The sequence below is a fragment of the Bos javanicus genome, chromosome 10 (genome assembly GCF_032452875.1).
Source record: "Bos javanicus breed banteng chromosome 10, ARS-OSU_banteng_1.0, whole genome shotgun sequence".
NCBI classification, from domain to species: domain Eukaryota; kingdom Metazoa; phylum Chordata; class Mammalia; order Artiodactyla; family Bovidae; genus Bos; species Bos javanicus.
In genome coordinates, this window is record NC_083877.1 from 66,969,491 (window position 1) to 66,988,770 (window position 19,280).

General features: G+C 37.3%; 1 protein-coding gene across 2 annotated transcripts in view; it reads right to left on the bottom strand.

Annotated features, from left to right (window-relative positions):
* Positions 1 to 1,124: 1,124 nt before the first annotated feature.
* Positions 1,125 to 19,280, bottom strand: part of WDHD1 (WD repeat and HMG-box DNA binding protein 1) — a 53,620-nt gene continuing 35,464 nt past the window's right edge. For both annotated transcript variants that reach the window (XM_061428955.1, XM_061428954.1), the window contains exons 14-26: positions 18,896 to 19,137; positions 17,286 to 17,423; positions 15,574 to 15,730; positions 14,063 to 14,177; positions 13,049 to 13,180; positions 10,802 to 11,019; positions 10,590 to 10,708; positions 10,350 to 10,406; positions 8,321 to 8,364; positions 7,723 to 7,893; positions 6,759 to 6,889; positions 3,993 to 4,131; positions 1,125 to 1,936 (exon numbers count right to left, since the gene is read on the bottom strand). In XM_061428955.1, coding sequence (XP_061284939.1) covers positions 1,739 to 1,936; positions 3,993 to 4,131; positions 6,759 to 6,889; positions 7,723 to 7,893; positions 8,321 to 8,364; positions 10,350 to 10,406; positions 10,590 to 10,708; positions 10,802 to 11,019; positions 13,049 to 13,180; positions 14,063 to 14,177; positions 15,574 to 15,730; positions 17,286 to 17,423; positions 18,896 to 19,137 — 1,861 coding nt within the window. In that variant the 3' untranslated portion in view covers positions 1,125 to 1,738. The remainder of the gene's footprint in view (positions 1,937 to 3,992; positions 4,132 to 6,758; positions 6,890 to 7,722; positions 7,894 to 8,320; positions 8,365 to 10,349; positions 10,407 to 10,589; positions 10,709 to 10,801; positions 11,020 to 13,048; positions 13,181 to 14,062; positions 14,178 to 15,573; positions 15,731 to 17,285; positions 17,424 to 18,895; positions 19,138 to 19,280) is intronic.

Genomic DNA, 19,280 nt, shown 5'->3' on the forward strand with positions numbered 1-19,280 from the left:
GGATAGTATGAAAAGGCAAAAAGATGTGACACCAGAAGATAAGCTCCCCAGGTTAGAAGGTGTCCAAAGAAGCTGAAGTTGACCAGTTGTATGAAAACCTACAAGACCTTCTAGAACTAACACCAAAAATATATGTCCTTTTCATCATAGGGGAGAGGAATGCAAAAGTAGGAAATCAAGAGATACCCGGAGTAACATGCAAGTTTGGCCTTGGAATACAAAATGAAGCACAGCAAAGGCTAACAGAGTTTTGTCAAGAGAACACGCTGGTCATAGCAAACACTCTTTGCCAACAACCCAAGAGTCGACTCTACACAGATATCACTAGATGGTCAATACTGAAATTAGGTGGCTCAGATGGTAAAGAATCTGTTTGCAATGTGGGAGACCTGGGCTAATTCCCTGGGTCAGCAAGATCCCCTAGAGAAGGAAATGGCAACTCACTCCGGCCTGGAGAATTCCATGGACAGAGAAGCTTGGTGGGCTATACAGTCCATGGGGTCGCAAAAGTCAGACATGACTGAGCGACCAACACTTTCACTTTCTTTCATATTCTGTGCAGCCAAAGATGGAGAAGCTCTACACAGTCAGCAACAACAAGACCTGGAGCTGACTATGGCTCAGATCCTGAGTGCCTCACTGCAAAATTCAGGCTCAAATTAAAAAAAATAGGGAAACCCATTAGGCTATTCAGGTATGACCTAAATCAAATCCGTTATGATTTATACAGTGGAGGTGATGAACAGATTCAAGGGATTCGATTTGGTAAACAGAGTGCCTGAAGTACTATGGATGGAGGTTTGTAACACTGTTACAAATGAGCTTCCCTAGTGGCTCAGACAGTAAAGTGTGTGCCTACAACGCGGGAGACCAAGGTTCAACCCTTGGGTGGGGAAGATCTCCTGGAGAAGGAAATGGCAACCCACTCCAATATTCTTGCCTGGAAAATCCCATGGATGGAGGAACCTGGTAGGCTACAGTCCATGGCGTTGCAGAGTCGGACATGACTTAGTGACTGAACAACAACAGAAACAAGATGGGGGTAGTGAAAATTATGGTAATAAACATAAAATATATTTTCTAGAAACACTTCCATTTCATGGAAATACAATGTGAAGACCATATTAAACTAAACATGAAAATGTAAGTTTTATTAAAAAAAAAAAAAAAAAACAGGCAATACAAACAAATAAAAGTAATATATGAAGAAATTTCCAAAACAAAGGTCTCATCTACAAAATTATTTACATGTTTAGGGCCCATATGAAAAAAAATATGGTCCCCTGGGTCCAGTATAGACATAAGAGCAGTCTATAGTAACACACTTTGGAAGAGGACTTTTGTAGTACTTCCCAATATGTGATATTTACCAAACAAGGAACACTCTAGAAGGGGCTTCAATGCTCAGAGGTTTTAAGACCTTGGCTTTGATGATTTTGAAGGTAAGAAACAAAATCAATCCAGCCTGCAATGGGACATGACAGTGGCCTCCAGTCAGTGGCCATGGTCATGCTTCTGAATGGCCCTCCATTTGGGGGCAGAGCAGTCTGCAGAGATGATAGTTTTTACAGATGCCCCGCTACCTGCACCAATATAATTACTGGATTATCTTATAAAGACAAACAGCAATCTTTAAACTCTTTCAAAAATACTTAAAGAGCTTCCTACAGATTTTTTTAAAGGTCTAGATTCACCAAAGATCCATTACTTTCCTAAGTTCTAAATTTACCTCCTTACTCTATTCCTGCTTAAAAGCAAAAGCTGACAGTTTCTGATTCGTAGAAAGATCTAAAGGTTTTTGCTTTTTAGGTAAATTCAAATCCTTCATTTTTTCTTCCTGGTTTTCAGTTTCCTGACTTTCATCGACCACACGTTTTCGCTTCTTTTCTTCAGCTCCATCACTTGCAGTTCCTCCTTTGGCCTTGGCAGCCCATGCCTTTGTAAAAATATTCGAAGAGAAAAGATTACATTTTACAGGAAACATTATGCAGTAAAGCAGCATAATTAGCACTTGAATTGTGAAGCTAATCATTAAGGGTTCTCATTTTTTTGAAAAATAAATTGCTTATTATTTAATTGCAGGGCACATTAAAAAATTTACATTCTAACTATAGTATTTCAATCTAAACTCTGCTTGTATTTAACCATATTTACCATTAACCATTATAACTACAGGTACTGTTTAAAAAAGAAACCTTTTATTTTGAGATTAGTAGAGATTCAGTTGTATTAGAGATTCCATGCAGTTGTAGGAAATAATACAGAAAGCCCCTGTGTCCCCTTTACTCCCCTGTTTCCCTCAATGGTTGCATCTTGCAAAACTATACCGTACTATTACAGCTAGGATATTGACATCGATAAAACCCTCTTTTTATTCCAACTCATTTGTGTGTGTGTGTGTGTGTGTGTGTAATTCTACCGTAGGCTGTGTATTTACCACCACATTCAGGATATAGAACAGTTCCACAAGCACAAGTATCCCTCATGCTGCCCTGCCCTATTCCTCTCCCAGGCTCCATCCCCTGGCAATCAGTACTCTGATCTTCACCCCCATCACTTTGTCATATCACAAATATTACATATGGTATATGTTCTTTTGGGATTGGTTTCTATTCAGTAAGCGAGAACCTAACAGGGTTCACTCATTCCATTTATTTCTTAAACCTCTTTTAATCTCTAACAGTTCCTCCTCCTTCTACTTTATTTTCCTTCCCAGTCATTATTGTTGAAAAGGGTACATGTGACCTGTAGAATTTTTCACGTTAACAGACTGGATTAAGGTTTACACTAAAAATGATGATTACATTTTAAGTATTCAAAAACATGACCACAAGTTTTGCCATGTCTCTTCCTCTTTTCCTGCATAAGCTGACAGTTTCAGCTTATGGTCTTATTCATTCAGATGCCATTTTATTTAATACTTAAGAATTTTTATCCTTTTATAAATGCTCACAAAAAACGAGAAACACAAAGATGCTAATGAGATTCTAAAGAAGGTTAGAGGTGGTTAGACTAGTTTCTAGTTTCCTCATTTTGCAATACCTTTATTTTGTAAAACCAGTTTATCAAGGTAAGTATCTATGTCACAAGGTACCCATTGCTGTACCCTTGTCATCCCTGGGGAAGGTAAGTCTGAGATTTGATACAACATACACATTCCTTCCCCTTGTAAAAGAAAGCTGCTCCTAGCCTTTTTCTACATGGCAGAGAATGACCTAAGAAGCAATAGGTACAAGTCACCTGTCCTAATTTCCACATGAAAGGCTAGAACAGAACACCGATTGTTTCCTCACAAAGCAGTATTCTCATTTAGTATTCAATGTGGAAGTAAATAGTATTTTAAGAAATTCTGCTTACAAGGGCTCTAAAGCAGTTGTCCAAAAATGTGAATTAATTCCAGTTGTACTTACTAATTTTATTTGATTCTGACTTAAAAGCAATGTACTTTTTCTTGGGCTATTCCCCTAACTTACAATATGCAGAAACTTATACAGATGTAGGTAGTATATCTGCCAAAAAATTAACCATCAACACTAAATAATTATTATATAGATCTAGATGTCAAATGGAGAAGGCAATGGCACCCCACTCCAGTACTCTTGCCTGGAAAATCCCATGGATGGAGGAGCCTGGTGGGCTGTAGTCCATGGGGTCGCTAAGAGTTGGACATGACTGAGCGACTTCACTTTGACTTTTCACTTTCATGCATTGGAGAAGGAAATGGCAACCCACTCCAGTGTTCTTGCCTGGACAATCCCAGGGACGGGGGAGCCTGGTGGGCTGCTGTCTATGGGGTCACACAGAGTCCGACACGACTGAAGCGACTTAGCAGCAGCAGCAGATGTCAAAACTGACATTTCGTTTGTTGCATCTCCTCTCCACCAAGAGTTTGAGTGTATTCAGTTTTAAAACACAGAAAAAAGCATTTTCTATAAGAATTTTTAAAAGCCAGGAATTCACTAAAGTCTCAATCTCAGTACAATTATTCTTACCTTCCTTTCTTCAGATGACAGTACTTTAAATCGAACCATTCCTTCTTTTATTATGTCTGCTTCATCTGAAAAGTCAGGATTGTCAGACAAAATATTACTTCTGTTTTCTTCCAGCCACATCTGGAACCCGGTCTTAGGCCTAAAATAGCAATTATGCAAAAAAAGTTTTATACTTAAGACAGTTCTGGAGTGCTTTATGATTTTTCAGGTTAGTAATTAACCATTAGTCTTTGCATACCTATATATAATGTAAGACAGACACAATTAATTACACTTGTTAATATTCATAATTACATATTACTTAAAACTGCCTAGAGACTGCAGGAATAATGAGTTGAAAGAAATTCTTTGTAAGATCAATTCAAAGGGATTATTCACATTTATATTTTCCAAGCACATTTATATTTTCCAAGCACTCTTTAATGAATATTGACAGGCTCAAGGTCTCCAATCTTCCTTAGCCCCTCTAGTCCAATAAAACCCTTCCATGAATTCTTGGTAGCCTTTCTCCACTCCCTAAACCAGCTATCTGAAATCTTCATGATTTCTCTCAAGCTCCTTTCTCCTGCTAGCACAGCTGACCTGGGAGCCTAGGTCAGTTCTTCTACCATTATGTAAAGCATGGACACAGCATACACGTCAATGTTACTAGATTTCAGTTCTGACACAAACTGTTTTTTAGGTCACACTTGAAGATTTAACGCAAATATTTAACATTTACTGATCACTTTTCTTCTGTATAGGTTGTTGAAAGTATAAAAAATTGAATCTTCTTAAATAAAAATTTCACTGTTTAATAGCTAAATTAAATTCAGGACAAAATAAAAAAAATAAAAACTACAGCTACCCTGTCAAATTAAATTGGTTAACACGAGATGTGAGAGTTGGACTATAAAGAAAGCTGAGCACCAAAGAATTGATGCTTTTGAACTGTGGCGTTGGAGAAGACTCTTGAGAGTCCCTTGGACTGCAAGGAGATCCAACCAGTCAATCTTAAAGGAAATCAGCCCTGAATATTCATTGGAAGGACTGATGCTGAAGCTGAAGCTCCAAGGCTTTGGCCACCTGATGCGAAGAACTGACTCATTTGAAAAGACCCCGATGCTGAGAAAGATTGAAGGCAAGAGAAGGGGACGACAGAGGAGGAGATGGTTGATGGCATCACCGACTCAACGGACATGAGTTTGAGTAAACTCTGGGAGTTGGTGATGGAGAGGGAGGCCTGGCGTGCTGCAGTCCATGGGGTTGCAAAGAGTTGGACATGACTGAGCAATTGAACATGAGATACCAGTTACATGAAATTCATAAACTCAGAAATGAAATGGTGAGACTTTTCTGGTGGTCCAGTGGTTAAGAATCCTCCTATCAATACAGGGGATTCAGATTCAGTCCCTGCTCAGGGAAGATTCCACATGCTGCCAGACAATTGCAACTACTGAGCCCACCCACACACTGCAACCGCTAAAGCCCACACACTCTAGAGCCCACTGCAACAAGAGAAGCCACTGCAATGAGAAGCCTGTGCACCACAACAAAGACCCAGTGCAGCCAAAAATAAATTTTAAAAACTGAAATAGTGACTTTTTCAGTATAGCTGACGTATTTCAAATAAATCTAGCATACAAGAGATCAATAAATTTGGTAACATAATGAGTTGGTAGACAAACAGGGACTCTCGTATTGCTGGGGGTGTATAAAATGATACAAACATCCATGCAGAGCAATTTTGCACTATCTTTCAAAATTGTAAGTGTACATTAGCTTGAACCATACAGGAATCCATCTTACAGCGGCTGCTGCTGCTGCTGCTAAGTTGCTTCAGTTGTGTCTGACTCTGTGCAACTCCACAGAAGGCAGCCCACCAGGCTCTTCCGTCCCTGGGATTCTCCAGGCAAGAGTACTGGAGTGGGTTACCATTTCCTTCTCCAATGTATGAAAATGAAAAGTGAAAGTGAAGTCGCTCAGTCGTGCCTGACTCTTAGCGACCCCATGGACTGCAGCCTACCAGGCTCCACGTCCATGGGATTTTCCAGGCAAGAGTACTGGAGTGGGGTGCCATTGCCTTCTCCGATCTTACAGCTATATGTATATAATATTCATATAAAGTTATTAATTGTACTACTATTTGTACCAGCAAAAAACCAGCAATGACTTTCTGTCCACTTTCAGAGAACTAAATAAATTATGGTACAGCCATTCAATGAATGTAAAAAGATTAAAGAAACTCTTCATGTAGTAATAAGGAATGATCTACAAAACCTGCTCTTAAGTGAAAAAAATAAGGCACAGAACAATGTACATACTATCATTTTTGTAAACTAAAAAAAATGCATAGAATAATTCTAGAAGGCTATAGAAGAAATTTGTGCAGTGAGTATTTGTACACAGGGAACTGAGTGGATAGGAAAAAGATTTACTCTTCACCACACATCTTTTTGTATCTTTTGACTGTGTTTCTCCCATATAACTATATTATTTAAAAACAAAAAATGAACTAATTAAAAAATATAGTATCCCAGTAAAATGTGTCCATAATTTAAAACACAGATAGTTTATCAAAGCATACTTTAATAAGTAATGTAAATAGATACTAATCAATATTTGTGGCTTCCCTAAAATTACATGATTTCAGAATGCCCACTACCTGTGCCAATGTATTATTTATATTAATGAATAACAGGGCCACATAATTTTGTATGGCTACTTCTATGTGCCTTTTATTGGAATATTGCATCTTGAGAATACTAAATTTTTCTATGTACTGACCTTTGGTTTTCAGTGTTTTGAGGACACACAGCTGGGGTTTCAGATGATGAATTTTTAGGATTTTCTTCTTTTACTTCCTCAGTCCTGTCAGCTTGGGAAGTTCTTTTCTGGAAAAAGGATGCTGCAGATGCCTGTGAAAACAAACATGTGAATACTGCAACAAAATCTAGCATGACTCTGTATGTTACGAGCAAATTTGGAAAAATGTGGAAAAATATCTATTATTATTTAGAATTCTTACACTAACATGTAAGTCCTAAGGTTTTCTGTTGAAAGTAAATATTTATACACATGCATACAAAACTTTCAAAAAACTATACCTCAAATTAGTTTACCTATTTTACTGATGACAAATCTGGGATAAAATTATCAAAACCAGGAGAAAATCTGGGAGGAAAACTCAGAATACAGAACAGGAAAGATTAGGGCCAGCTACTAAGCTAGCTGTCATTAAACAGGGACAGGCATCAGAACTGTCTAGGAAATGAAAAAAATATAGACACATGCCTGAGTCCCTGGCCTGGGTCTATACATTAATAGTAATACAATCATGGAAGGGACATCTCATCACATTGTCACAGTTACTGGGTAATCCCATCACCCTTGAGGGGAGGGGCTGCACAAGGTCATGAGGACCAGGAGGCAGGAATGACTGGGGCTCTCTGAGTCTCTTCTAAACAAATGCTAATACACATCTCTTTCAAAAATCACTGGCTTGGTTTAATTGGGAGCATTTTTAATACTTTCTTAAATATCTGGCAGCTGTATAATATGATTTAAAGTATTAATATTTTAAAAAAGTGATTTCAAAGCAAAATTAGAATTGAGAACCACTGCTCTCACTACACTATCAGTTATGAACAACCAGAGCCTCCTGTCTCATACCTGAAAAAGTGAACAAAACTAAAGTAAGACAAAGAGACCACGAGCTGTTTACTGTAGATGAAGGCAGCTGAAATCATACCTGCTTAGGTTTTGGCTTTGGAATCAAGGGCTTTATAACTGGAGACTTTTCATTATCTGTAGCTCGATTAAGTGCAGTAGATTTCTTAGATGATTTGTTCATAGTGTCTAAAATATTAGTTGAACGTCCTGAACTCACTGAAATGGCTGGCTCTTTGGAATTGCCCGATACCTAAAGAGCAAACTAGTATTAGCATTTCATAAAGCTTAAAGAAGGAAAAAAACCCAAGAGATTTGTTTTTCCTTTAAATTTCTATTAGGTTTATATTGTAGTCTAACCTTTAGAACTGAATACATTTGGTATAATCCAGACTGATGCACATATTCCCAAATACCACATCCCCAAGAAAAATAGGGAGTACCTTTCAAAACTGTAGGTTCTTAGAAGATAAGTAGAAAATAAAATTCTCGGTCCAAGTATGAACTAGTGCTGCTTTCATTTTTATTTTAAAATATTTACTTACTTAAATATTTTAAAATTTAATCTGCTGCAGTCTTTAATGCCTCTAAGTCTGGGGAGGGTCATCTGGTAGTTTGGAAATCTCTCTCTGTATGGAAATGTATTTAAGTAATAGAAAACATCACTGGAAAGAGTTTACCTTGAAGGGGTTTATTCGTCCTTGGCTGCTAGAGGTAACTGCACCTTTCATAAGAAAGAAACCCTCACTTAATAGTCGTAAAACTGAGAAGACTTTTGACTTCTACAATAATGATGAATATTTTAATCTGTATTATATGAAAATACTGTACTTTGCAACTTTAAAACTATTAATAACTATATGTGACCTCTGTCCTACTGTTAAGACGAAATAAAAGCTATTAGATGATGAGAGCTATTCCAAGTTGCCACTATGCAATATATTTACACAAATACAGTATGTAGAGATCTACTCTTTTCTCACATTACCAAGGAAGAATGGTGCCTTATTTTAGCTAATTGTTAATTCCTCTACAAGTGCTCTAGATTCCACCCCTGCTTTTCAAGAAACTGCTTTTCAAGAAATTCCCATTCCTGCTTTTCAAGAAACTGAATTAATGGCTACATGCATCATCTTTGACTTTTCCTTCTTCATTGGCTTCTTAAGTTTCCTAACTTAAAGAAACAAATAGAAAACACATTCTCTGCCACACACAACCCTCACCCCTCATATAATTCTGTCTCACATCCCCTAAGCAGTCAAATTTCTCAAGAGCTGTCTACACAGCTATTCCCATTCCCTCACTATTCATATGCTCCTCCAACCAAAACATGGCTTCCAGCCCTACCATCCTGCAGGATCTATTCTTTCTAAGAACTCAATAAACTCTATGTAGCCCAAACTGGTGGACCTTTTCCAGCCAACACCTTATTTGACCTCTCAACAACATTCCACACAGCCAAGGGTTCCTTTCTTTTTGAGAGTATCTCCCCACTGACTTCTGAGATAATGCATTCCCTGGCTTACCTCCTTCCTCTCTGTTCTCATTTTCTTTTGATGGTTCCTCCTCCTCTTCCTCTACCTGATGTATAAATGTTGGGGATTCCCTAAGCCTAAGCTCATTTTCTCCTCACTTTGATCCTCCCCAGTGCTCACTTACACATACCTGTGGTTTAAATTGTTATACTCACATCAACAATCTTAACTTCTATATCTGCATCCCAGAGATACTACTTTCCCGAGCTCTTGACCCAAACAGCCCATAGTAATTTCATCATCCTCCTATCTAAAGATACATTTCCCTACTCCTGACTCAGTAAATGGCACCATCACTCACTCAAGTACTCAAGCCAGAAACTGACAGCCATTCTCCACACCCTGAACTTCCATACCCTCTACATTATTTTCAGAAATGTCTCTTCAATTCCTCCCTTTCTTCAACAATTACCACCACCCCAGTCTAGGTCACTATCAATCTCACTTGGGACTACATCAGTAGCTTCCTTATACACAACCCTCCTCTGCACAGTGTGCCATATATGCTCCTGATTAAAACCTGCAACAGTCTCCCGGCAACCCCAAAATAAAGGTCAAAGTCCTTACCGTGGCCTACATGGATCTGCATGGTTTGGTTCCTGTTCACCGCTCCAAAACCATCCAGCACCGATTTCTCTTTGCTCTCTGTCCTCTGTGAACCACTCTTCAAAGTTCATACATGCTATCCCTTAAGCCCACATGATTCTCTTCTGCTCCCATCTACCTTTGCCTGGCTGCCTTATTCCTCCTTGAGATCTCCGCTTTAAACATTCCACGAGGCGCTCCTTGGGGTCCCAACTATCCCCCACCACTGACTAGATTACAGTCATCTGTTATATGCTCTTTTAATAATCTGTACACATGTAGAAGTATATTTTCAAAATCAGAATAATGTATGTATATACTTTTAAAAGCCAACTGGTATAAGGTTTATGCAGGGATCAAATATGCACATCCACTTCACTTCTGTATCTTCCCTCTAGTCAAATACCTGACACACAATAGGCATTTAGTAAGTATCTGTTAAATAAACACAGTTTCACTAACACTTCTGATTGAAAATAACAACTACAACAAAATAGGCCCTGAAGAGTAAGGGGTATTTGAGTAGATGTAGCACTTTAAGGATTACTTCAAAATTTCCTTCATATTTACAAAATCAAAAATGTCTTACCTGACTTAAGAGCTGGCATATCAGAGGAATCTGCACTTTTGAAAAATGGGTTCTGTCCTGTAGAATAATTAAAACAATACAGTGTAAATGGGAATATAAAGGAATCTTCTGTAATCAACAGTCAGACAAAAAGACACCTTGAAAATGTATGGGTATTCAATTTCCCTCAGCCAAGTAAAATGAAGGAAGTCACACAAATGACACTTCTCATCTTTAAACTGCCTTTAAAATGTATTTTACCATGTTTGTGTATTTCTGTATTTTCTTCTGTAGTATCAGCTTCTCCATTATCCTCCGTATCTTCTTCAACTTGATTTCTGAGCCTTGGCTGACTCCACTCTGTAGAAGTATTACTATAACTAAAAAAGAGTAATATTATTCAATAAAGAGCAATGAAAAGACCAGGTCAATATTGCAGGATAGTAAAACTCAAACAACTGAGTATTTCTTACCCAACATTCAACTTTTTCCTGAAATCTTCTTCTTCCTCTTCCTCAGCTTGGGTGGCTGCCAATTCTGCTGCCTTCTCTACAGCCAGTTCACCAAGTCTTTGGGCCAGTATTAATCTCCGAGAACGAGAAGCATACTTAATGGCTAAATTCACAGCATTTTGAGTCATTAGACCAGCAAGTTCCACACAACGAAATTCCCGCTCCAGTTTACAGGAAAGCTAAAGGAAAAAAGGGTGGGAGGGGATAAATTATGTTATGTAAAACTTTTTGAAAAATAAAAGAAAGATACTCCTGGTAGAACAAACAGTTTTCTTGAGACTGTATCTCTGATTTTAAGATGTACATTTTTACACATTTTAATATCTCTTGAAGTTGAAAGCATCTTACAATTGATGGTGAGTCAGTTTAATTGGCAGCATTTTTTCGTAAGTGACTTTTACACTCAATAATGAAATATGACATAACATTTCAAATTATAAATTGCAAGAAGAGTAAGGGATTTATTTAAAATTAAAAAATGGTTTCCCACCCATTCCACCACCTGCAGTCACCAAACAGGGTAGCAAATTGAAAGAAAGAATAGATTGTAAATGATTTGTTTGTTATTACTTTGTCCAGAAGTGGCACGCAAAAGCTACCAAGTGAATTTGGGTGGGCAAGTAGATTTACCCATTAGTTTTCTAAGTATGATTGTCCATGATCTCTAACTACTAGAAACAGTTATACAATTTCTAAATTAGCAAGCAACCTCCTTTTTCTTGCTATATTTTTTATACTTGCAATATAAAATGAAGAATACTCATTTATCATCTCTCACAGAACATGGACTTTCTTCTGGTATGAATTTTAACAACTCCAAGTAAGGCAACTGAAGTATTTACAACATGAGGAAAATGAGTACTTTGAAGACAACTAAAAGTCTCACAACTCATGGAAGTATTATCTTGTTACTTAACATGTCAAATCTGATTCATCAGCAGACGCTTTAGATATTTACTTGCACATCCTTCTCAAGTTTTCCAGAATCACTTATCTATAAATAGTACCCCTCAGTCTGGATGGTACACTGCCTCAGGAGGCATTTGGAAATGAAAGTAGTATAGTTTCCTAGTAACTAGGTGGAACTATGGGCATTTGCCAGGGGACAGGAATACTAAAGAACTAAGAGAGTGCTATGACCACCCTGCTGAGGAACACTGTACTCCAGGGTAAAAGCTACTCTAGGACTAAAGCATGAATAACTCAAACAGGTTTCCTTACCTGTGTTGTAGGAAATAAAAAGGTTACTAGTTCATGTTGGTATACAAATGGGACTTTGTAAATGGAACAAAACTTTCTCTACAGTAAACTAATTAAATTTCTTTAATACTAAACTCAAGGCAGTGTTACATTGAGGTGACATGGTGAATACCACCACCTTTTGGAGACTGAAGTTACAATCAGTTCTATGGACTTAGATATCACTTTTCCCTCAGAACTCTTTTTCTCAACCTTAAAATGAAACGAAAAGTCTGGGCCATTTACTCTCTGAGGAAATACTGAGGTCTACTGTGTATTAGACACTGTCAGTGCCTGGTAAATGGCAGAGAACGAGACATGGTCATGGCCCTCAAGGGGTTTATAGTCTAGTACAAGAAGGGCAGAGAAAAAATTACATTATATTCCTCCTCATAAACCAACCTACAACGAGAATACAAACTTAAGAACTTTATCTTTCAAAAAGTTCTTTTATCTTTAAAGATAAATGTACTTAAATATCCAGGGTATCAAACCTGGTCACTGGCTACAAACTTTTACTACACACAGCTGCCTAAGAGGATAACAAAAGACAGGCATTCTAAAAGCCTGATCAAAATTCTTAAGACTGCTCATTCAGCCTTGGAGATCTAAAAGTCTACACTCAAACTTTATCCATTGCATATGATAAGAGCAGGAGCTGGAGCCACTTCTCAAACTTTATGAACAAGCATCCAAATTACCTACAGGGCCTGTTACAGTACAGACCAGTGGGCAAAAATAAAAACGGAGTCAGCACCAAAACAGTTCATTTCTTCCTGTGTTCTGAGGTAGTATCTTTAATATTTTAACTGCAACATCAACTGGGAAACTGGTATTTTTAAGGGAGAAAAATACCAATACCACCAGATACAGCTTAAGAATTGTAGGTTGTGAAAACTGCTAATTCATATACCATTAACATATTCAACCTAGAGAAAACATTTTCCCCACTGTATTTATTTTACTCACCGCAAGCATTTTCAGTAAAAGTTCCTGTTGTTCTTTTGTTGCTTGATTTTTAGCGCTCTCTTCATATTCATAACCATTTTTTGCTAAATAATCAAGGTGGTTGTGAAATATAACTGAACGCCAATACTGTTCCTGCAAAAGTGGAACAACTGCTTAGGGTCAACTATCAGCTGACTATCAGGCAAGAGTTAAATATTTATCTTATGACAGCAGTTTCTGAATAAAATATTTTCTGAAACATTCCTTTCTACAGCTTACTTTGCAATTCAAATTGTAATGTAATACTATGGTTTGACTTTATCTTCTGTACTTGAAAACAGGGGGTGGAATACAGTGACTCTTGAACAATGTAGCAGGCAGAAGCACCTACCCTCTGTGTAACTGAAAATCTCCAAGTAATTTATAGTCAGCCCTCCTTATATGCTGTTGCTCCATAATCAGAGGTTCAGTATCCTCAGATTCAACCAACCTTGGATCATGTAGTACTGTAGTATTTACTATTGAAAAAACCCATGTACAAATGGACCCCCACAGTTCAAGCCCATGTTCTTCAAGGGTCAACTGCAGAGCATTTTAAAGATTCTTAGTTATCATGGTTAATGCTCAGAGAACTTGTTAAACTAGATTTGTAAAAGCTGATTTGTTTCTTGTTTAGAATTACCAGTTCCAAGATATCAATGACTCAGGGCTAGAACTAAAATTAGGCAAGCCTGGTGCCTAGGGTACAAAATTCAAGGAGGCACATCCTCTTAACAACTTGTCCAAGCCTGACAGTGAGTGCCTTACCTAGTGAGGCCCTAATGGTCATACCCATTTATCTCTTAGACACAGTCCCTGGAAGTAGAGATGGCAACCAGGTACCCTGGGGTTCACAAGACCTCCTCCCTCCCACCTGCTGCTATTATTTAATTATAAAATAAGGAATACAGAACAAAAGTCATCAGAATAATTTTAAATGCCTGTATTATAGGCAGGTATCATCAAACTGAGTGTCAAGATAAGATTTGTGCATACCTCCATCTGTCCTTTCTCTGTGGCAGTCTGACAGTAAGGAAGCTTAAAGGACAAAACAGCTACAGCAGGGCGTGGAAGGGTGGGAGGAAATCGAGAACCTTTGCAAGGAATACACCTGTCAGAAAAGAAAGAGTCTCACCATAAAAACTTTTTAAAAATATCATAAAAACTGCTACATTATAAATTTTCCAAAAGTCCGTTAACTTGGAATAACATTATTCCAAATTTCCCTTTTAAAAAAGTACTTTAGGGGACTTCACTGGAAAAGACCCTGATGCTGGTAAAGACTGAAGGGAGAAGGAGAAGGGGACAACAGGATGAAATGGTTGGATGGCATCACTGACTCAATGGATATGAGTTTGAGCAAGCTCCAGGAGATGGTGAAAGACAGGAAAGGCTGACATGCTGCACTCCATGGGTTGCAAAGAGTTGGACACAACTGAGTGACTGAACAACTGGCGGTCCAGTGGCTAAGACTCTGTGCTCCCAATGCATGGATTCAATCCCTGGTCAGGGAATTAGACCCCACATGCTGCCACTAATCCTGCATAATGCAAAGAAGTCTGAAGATCATATGTGCCACAATTAAGAGCTGACACCACGAAATAAATATATAAATATTATAATAAACAAACAAAAAACTACTTCAGGCCTGATTAACTAAAAAAACTATCCCTCTACATATTTCAATTACTACAAAAATCCCTCCCTACATCAGCTTTACTAAATGAACAATCACTAAGTGAAATCAGCTCCTTTCAGATTTTTCCTTAGCAAAAATGTCCACTTTCAAAATATAGAAACTGTGGCATAAATACTTGTCACAGGATCCATATTAGAAAACAGATTACCCTTAAGATAAAAAGGTGATAAAGCATATTCACTTTCATTCCTCAGTTTGGAAATACTTGGTAACTATTGGTAGTTATATAAGTGTCATATAAGAGAAAAAGATGATGAAATGTCCAATACAGGTTAAGTGTTTATTATTAGATATTAGTGACAGTGAAGCAGAAGATGCACTACCATTGTAAAAAAGATTATAATGTATATCTATCTGCTCTGCTATGCCTTATGTGTTAATAGTTCAGTTGGCAAGGACTTTTCTGACAAGATACGTAAGGCACTTATACATGCCCATCAGGATGAGTACTTATGTAATTTATAATTAAAAAATATTCATTCATCATAGTGCTTTATATACGTAGAATACTCTTTTAATGTATGTACTCCAATTCTTAGCTCCCCGACCTAAGGTTGAACCTGTGCTCCCTGCACTGGGAGCTCCGAGTCTTAACCACTGACCACCAGGGAAGTCCCTTAATTTCTATTTTGTTCAATAAGCTCTAAGTCAAGCAATTGGTTGAAAACTTCATAGTGAATATAAAGAAATTCTTAATTTAGTGACTAGGGAAAACAAATAAATTAACTAAGTTGACAGGATAGGCACAATACAAAGAATTTCAAAGTACTTTTAAAAAGAGTCAACTGAGCATTTTCTAATAGCCCACCTCAGCTGCTGGGGATTTTCATGGATACCAACCACCCAGTAGTGATCAGATTTTCCTTTACAGTGTTCTCTTGTGTTACATACAGGAGTCCATGTATGACCAAGTCCTCTGTTAAGCATTCGAACAATGCCTTCTGAATCCACATAACATGGGGTACCTATATACCAACAGAAAAACAAATCACCTGGAATCATAGCTATGTATTTGTTAAACAAATCTTTTTTTCAAAAATACACACCGATCACTTAACCTTCAATTCAAAATGAAAACAAACACCCCCTCCAAAAAAACCAAAAGGGCAAATAATCCAAGATTATTTCCCATAACATTTCATTAACCACAGAGTAAGACTTAACTGAACAAAAAGGAAAAAAAAATCTGCAAGTGATATGACTTAAAGAGGGGGAAAAAAAAACCCTGATGAATTCAGTGAAAACTATGCCACCTGCTGGAATACAGCAGTTTTTAAAAAAGCCAATTTCAGGAAAGAAGTTAAAACTTGAATCTGATGATTCCTTAGTCGAGAGAGACTTGGAAATATGAGCAGAACCTGATGCAAGGTGATGATATAGAGAAATGCGTCTTTAGTATTCTTCTTCCCCCTCTCTCCTGGTCTCGTCACTGTTCTATTCCCAACAGTTCCCCACTGCTCTCTTCCTAAACTTACCTAGGGAACAAGTAAGCATCCCTGTTTCCCCACCTACTCTGACCCCATTTCAGGAAATGCACGGTACATTTCCCAATTATCCTTTTTTTTATCTGAGACTTCACATCCCTCTTACTAGCAGTTTCCTCAGGGTCTAGATCTGATAGGTAATTGGAAGACAAAACCGAACCAATAAAAATGGAAGTTATTAATGGTCACATTACTACAGCATAAGTGACTAATATCTCAATAGAAAACACATTCAGAAATGGTTGGATTTTTAAAAACAAACTGGAGTTTCCAATGATGAATCCCCAAGAATAGAAATATTTAAGCCAGAAGACAGGGTTGACAGGTGCCTTAAAATAAGGCACTCCTTAGTGTCCTTCAAACATCTGTCATAACCCACTACTGGGTCTGCAACAGGACACTGTTCAGTAGAAATATGTGAGCCACAAATATAATTTGTAATTTCTTAGTGCCACATGAGAAAAGGGGGAAAAATGTGAAGGCAATTTTAATAATATTTTTATTCAATCTAATATCCAATACTATCATTTTATCATGTAATCAACGTAAAAGAATTACTGAAATTTTTTACATCCTTTTTTCCATACTAAGCCTTCCAAATTTGGAAAGTATTTTATAGTTATAGCACATCTCAACTCAGATTAGCCACTTTTTAAGTGCTCAGCAGCCACATTTGGCTGGTGGTTACTGTAGTGAACAATGCAGCAATAGACAATTCCTGATTTCCACGTAGACTCTGCTAGAAAAGCCAAAATTTGAACAGGTACTTGTATCTCCTCTTTACTAGCTAATAAACTTTCAGAAAAATTTATTTCCCTCTTAGTAAGTTTTCTAATCAGAAGAAGACATCTTGTACATAAAACAGCAGCTACCTTGCCTGGAAACTCTAGTTTTCAGTTCTGTTAACATATTAAAATAAAGTACTTTAAACATAAAATACAGACAAATTATCTTTAAACAAATTAATTAGGAATAAAATAATGAACAACAATTTTCTTCTTGAAAAATATCTTTAATATAAATAAATTTATCTTGCCTTCAGCTGAAAATCCAACCCATACAAGATAGGATTTCCTTGTAAGAGGAAGAGGATCACCATGCAAAATTTGTTTTTTCTTTTTCCCTAGCTCTAGCAGTTGAACTCCAAGGCACTGATCCCCATCAAATCCTGTACCTAGTGAGAAAATGTAAATATAAGTCAGGTATCAATGGTTAATTATAGTTAAAATAATTAATCTATTTTCTGTGAATTTAGGTTATTTTGTGATAAATTCCTAGATTAATTAGCAGTACTTTTTATAGATAATCTTTTTATCTGAGGCACCAATAAGGCATTAGAACAGTATGTTACATAAATGAGAACTTTACATAAAGTGGTAATGTATGTAGTAATTCTCAAGAATTGAGATTTATAAGTGGTAATTCTCAAGAATATAACTGTAAATATTCAAAAAGTGGTAATTCTCAAGAATAGAACTGTAAATACTCAAAAAGTATTTACAGAGAGCTTTCTTTGTACCAAGTACTGAGGCTACAGTGTAAATAAGACAAAGTCAGTGTTCTCATGAAATTCATATTCAGGTAGGAGAGGAAAAACCAATTTAAAAAAGAAAGAAAATACTAAGTGTCATCATTGAGGATTAAAATACTAATGTGACACAGAGGGTCAGACTGAGTGGCTACTTTAGACTGGACAAAGGTGGCCCTTGGAAAAAGTGAAATTTAAACTGAGATACGATTTGCAAGTTGGAGCTGGCCATCCAAATGGTAAGAGGAGGAGCACTATAGTAGATAGGGGACAGTTAATGAAAAGGGCCCAATGGAACAAACATGGTGATTTTGAAGAACACAAAGAAGTCAGTAGGGCCAGAATCACTGACAAGAGAAAACGTAGTAAGAGATGAGGCTGAAGAGGCAGGCAAAGGTCAGTTCATGTAGGACTTGGCCACCCGTGACAACAAGTTTGAGTTTTATTCTAAAGCAACAGAAAATCATTAGAGGAATCTGTGCAGAAGAGGGAAGTGACTGGATTTATGTTTTTAAAAAATTAACAGTAAGAACTGAAGATGAAAAGCTAGTCAGAGGTTACCGTAACACCTAAGAGACGATGTCTCATTTGGACTGAGGTTTTAGTGGAGGTGTGGAACGTGTTGTGTGCACTGACATGATATGACTTTGCTGACAGAAGTGATGCTAGGGGTGTGAGGGAAGAGAAGAATCAAAGATAACTCTTACATTTCTGCCTTGAATACTGGCAGTACGCCATTTATCAAGATCAAAAAACGAAGGAGCAAGTTCGGAGGGGAAAAAAAGCCCAGAGGCTTTACTGTGACCAAGTTAAGTTTGAGGTGTATCAAAACTCTACACAGAGATTTCAAGTTGACAACTGGATATGTAAGTCTGCAGATATAAGAAGGGAGTAGGGTTGATGATACTAACTTACGGTCATGAACACAGAGATGTACTAAAGCCATGGGTCTTAATGAAATAACCCAGGGTAGTTTCTCAAACTGTATTTTTTTACTTGTGAGTCATAAAATTAATCCAGATCAGTAACCTATTAAGACCAGTCTTAGCACAATGATGGGTACTAAAGACAGAATATGAAGAATACAAAAGAATATAAAATACTAGAAAAAAATCTACCTCTGTGATAAACAATGACAAGCTGTTCTCCATGTCCAGCCATTGACACAATAGGCCCAGGGAGACTGAAGACCTCTTTTTGAACACCTCCAATGGTAAACAAGCGAAGAAGCAAGGAGCTAGTGGCAGCAGCAGCCCATCCCTGACCAAGACATATGGCTTCAATATCTTCATTCGGAGGCATGTCTACTATCCACTCTTTGCTTGAATCCCAAGAACTAAGGTGCAGGCAGTGAAGCTTGCTAAAAATTAAAACAAGACAAAAACAATCAAACTTTCACATTTGATATTATATATATATATATATATATATATACACATATACACACAAAGCATGATACTCAAAATCAAGTAACAAAGTCAAATAGTTTATTTTTCTATTATA